The sequence below is a fragment of the Lupinus angustifolius genome, unplaced genomic scaffold (genome assembly GCF_001865875.1).
Source record: "Lupinus angustifolius cultivar Tanjil unplaced genomic scaffold, LupAngTanjil_v1.0 Scaffold_327, whole genome shotgun sequence".
Taxonomy (NCBI): Eukaryota; Viridiplantae; Streptophyta; class Magnoliopsida; order Fabales; family Fabaceae; genus Lupinus; species Lupinus angustifolius.
This window is the reverse complement of record NW_017727734.1, coordinates 486,454-487,521: the sequence shown is the minus strand read 5'-3', so window position 1 is coordinate 487,521 and position 1,068 is coordinate 486,454. Positions and strand designations below refer to the sequence as shown.

General features: G+C 41.9%; 1 protein-coding gene across 1 annotated transcript; it reads left to right on the top strand.

The window, feature by feature from the left end:
* The first annotated feature begins 46 nt into the window (after positions 1-46).
* On the top strand, positions 47-619 carry LOC109341011 (agamous-like MADS-box protein AGL61). The gene is made up of 2 exons (XM_019578795.1): positions 47-234; positions 358-619. The coding sequence occupies exons 1-2, from the start codon at positions 47-49 to the stop codon at positions 617-619; spliced, it is 450 nt and encodes a 149-aa protein (XP_019434340.1).
* The last annotated feature ends 449 nt before the right edge of the window (positions 620-1,068 follow it).

Sequence of the window (1,068 nt, the reverse complement as noted above, 5' to 3'; positions counted from 1 at the left end):
TAGTAACCCAAAGAAGAACAAGGGTCGTAGAAGGATTGAGATGAAAATGATAGCTAAAGACAACAACCTACAAGTCACATTCTCCAAACGCCGCACTGGGCTATTCAAGAAAGCGAGCGAGCTTTGCACTCTTTGTGATGCAAAAATTGGGCTAGTTGTCTTTTCTCCGACAAACAAGGATTTCTCCTTTGGCGACCCTAGTATTGATGCTGTCATAGACTACTATCAAATGAGGTACCAACTACTGAACCTGGGGAACATGCAATATCTTGAGGCTCACAGAAATGCTAATGTTTAGGAGCTTAATGATAAGATTAATCGGATCAATGAAGATCTGTAGATTTAGAAGAAGTGTAGTCAAGAGTTGGCTAAGCAAAGGAAAGAGGCACAAGAATGTTTCTGGGGGGCTGCTCCAATTGAAGAGATCAATGGAGAACGAGTTGATCAATTGAAGTCGACTCTTGTGAATTTGAAGAAGAATGTGCTTGGTGTTGTTGAAAGTCAGAATATTGTTGAGGGTGCTGCTATCCCACCTCCTCCTCATATTTTTACAGGTGGTGCATCTTCTTCAAACAACCCTTTGCCACCACCACCTCAGCCACCAACTAAGGAGTTTTAGGTGCAACTGCCACCGCCACCTCAGCAGTTTCCTGTGAATCCACAACCACCACCTTAGCAGTTTATGCATCCACAACCACCACCTCGACAGTTTGTGCAGCCACAACCACTACCTCAGCAGTTTCCGATGTATCCACCACCACCACCACCACATATGCTTCAGAATCAATCCATGATGCTGCCAAATAATCTGTTCAATGGTGGCAGGATGAATCACCCTGCCTTCAATAGTAATAATATGGGAGGATATGGACTTGCAGGTGGATTCTTTTGATCCATTTCAAACCAAATCCACCCGATTCCAAATCTCCTATACCAAAAGTTTTTTATGCTTCTATACCAACCCAATGATGTTTTTCTAACTACTTAAACGCGTCACTATGATAATTAATGAGAACTATAATGTGGTGTGCTATTTATTACTAGGAAAATTCTTATTAGGTTGGTATA

Coding starts and splice junctions, on each gene's coding strand:
- LOC109341011 (XM_019578795.1), top strand. CDS start 47: ATGATAGCTAAAGACAACAACCTACAAGTCACATTCTCCAAACGCCGC. Junction 235..357: donor ATAGACTACTATCAAATGAG/GTACCAACTACT, acceptor GAAGAAGTGTAG/TCAAGAGTTGGCTAAGCAAA.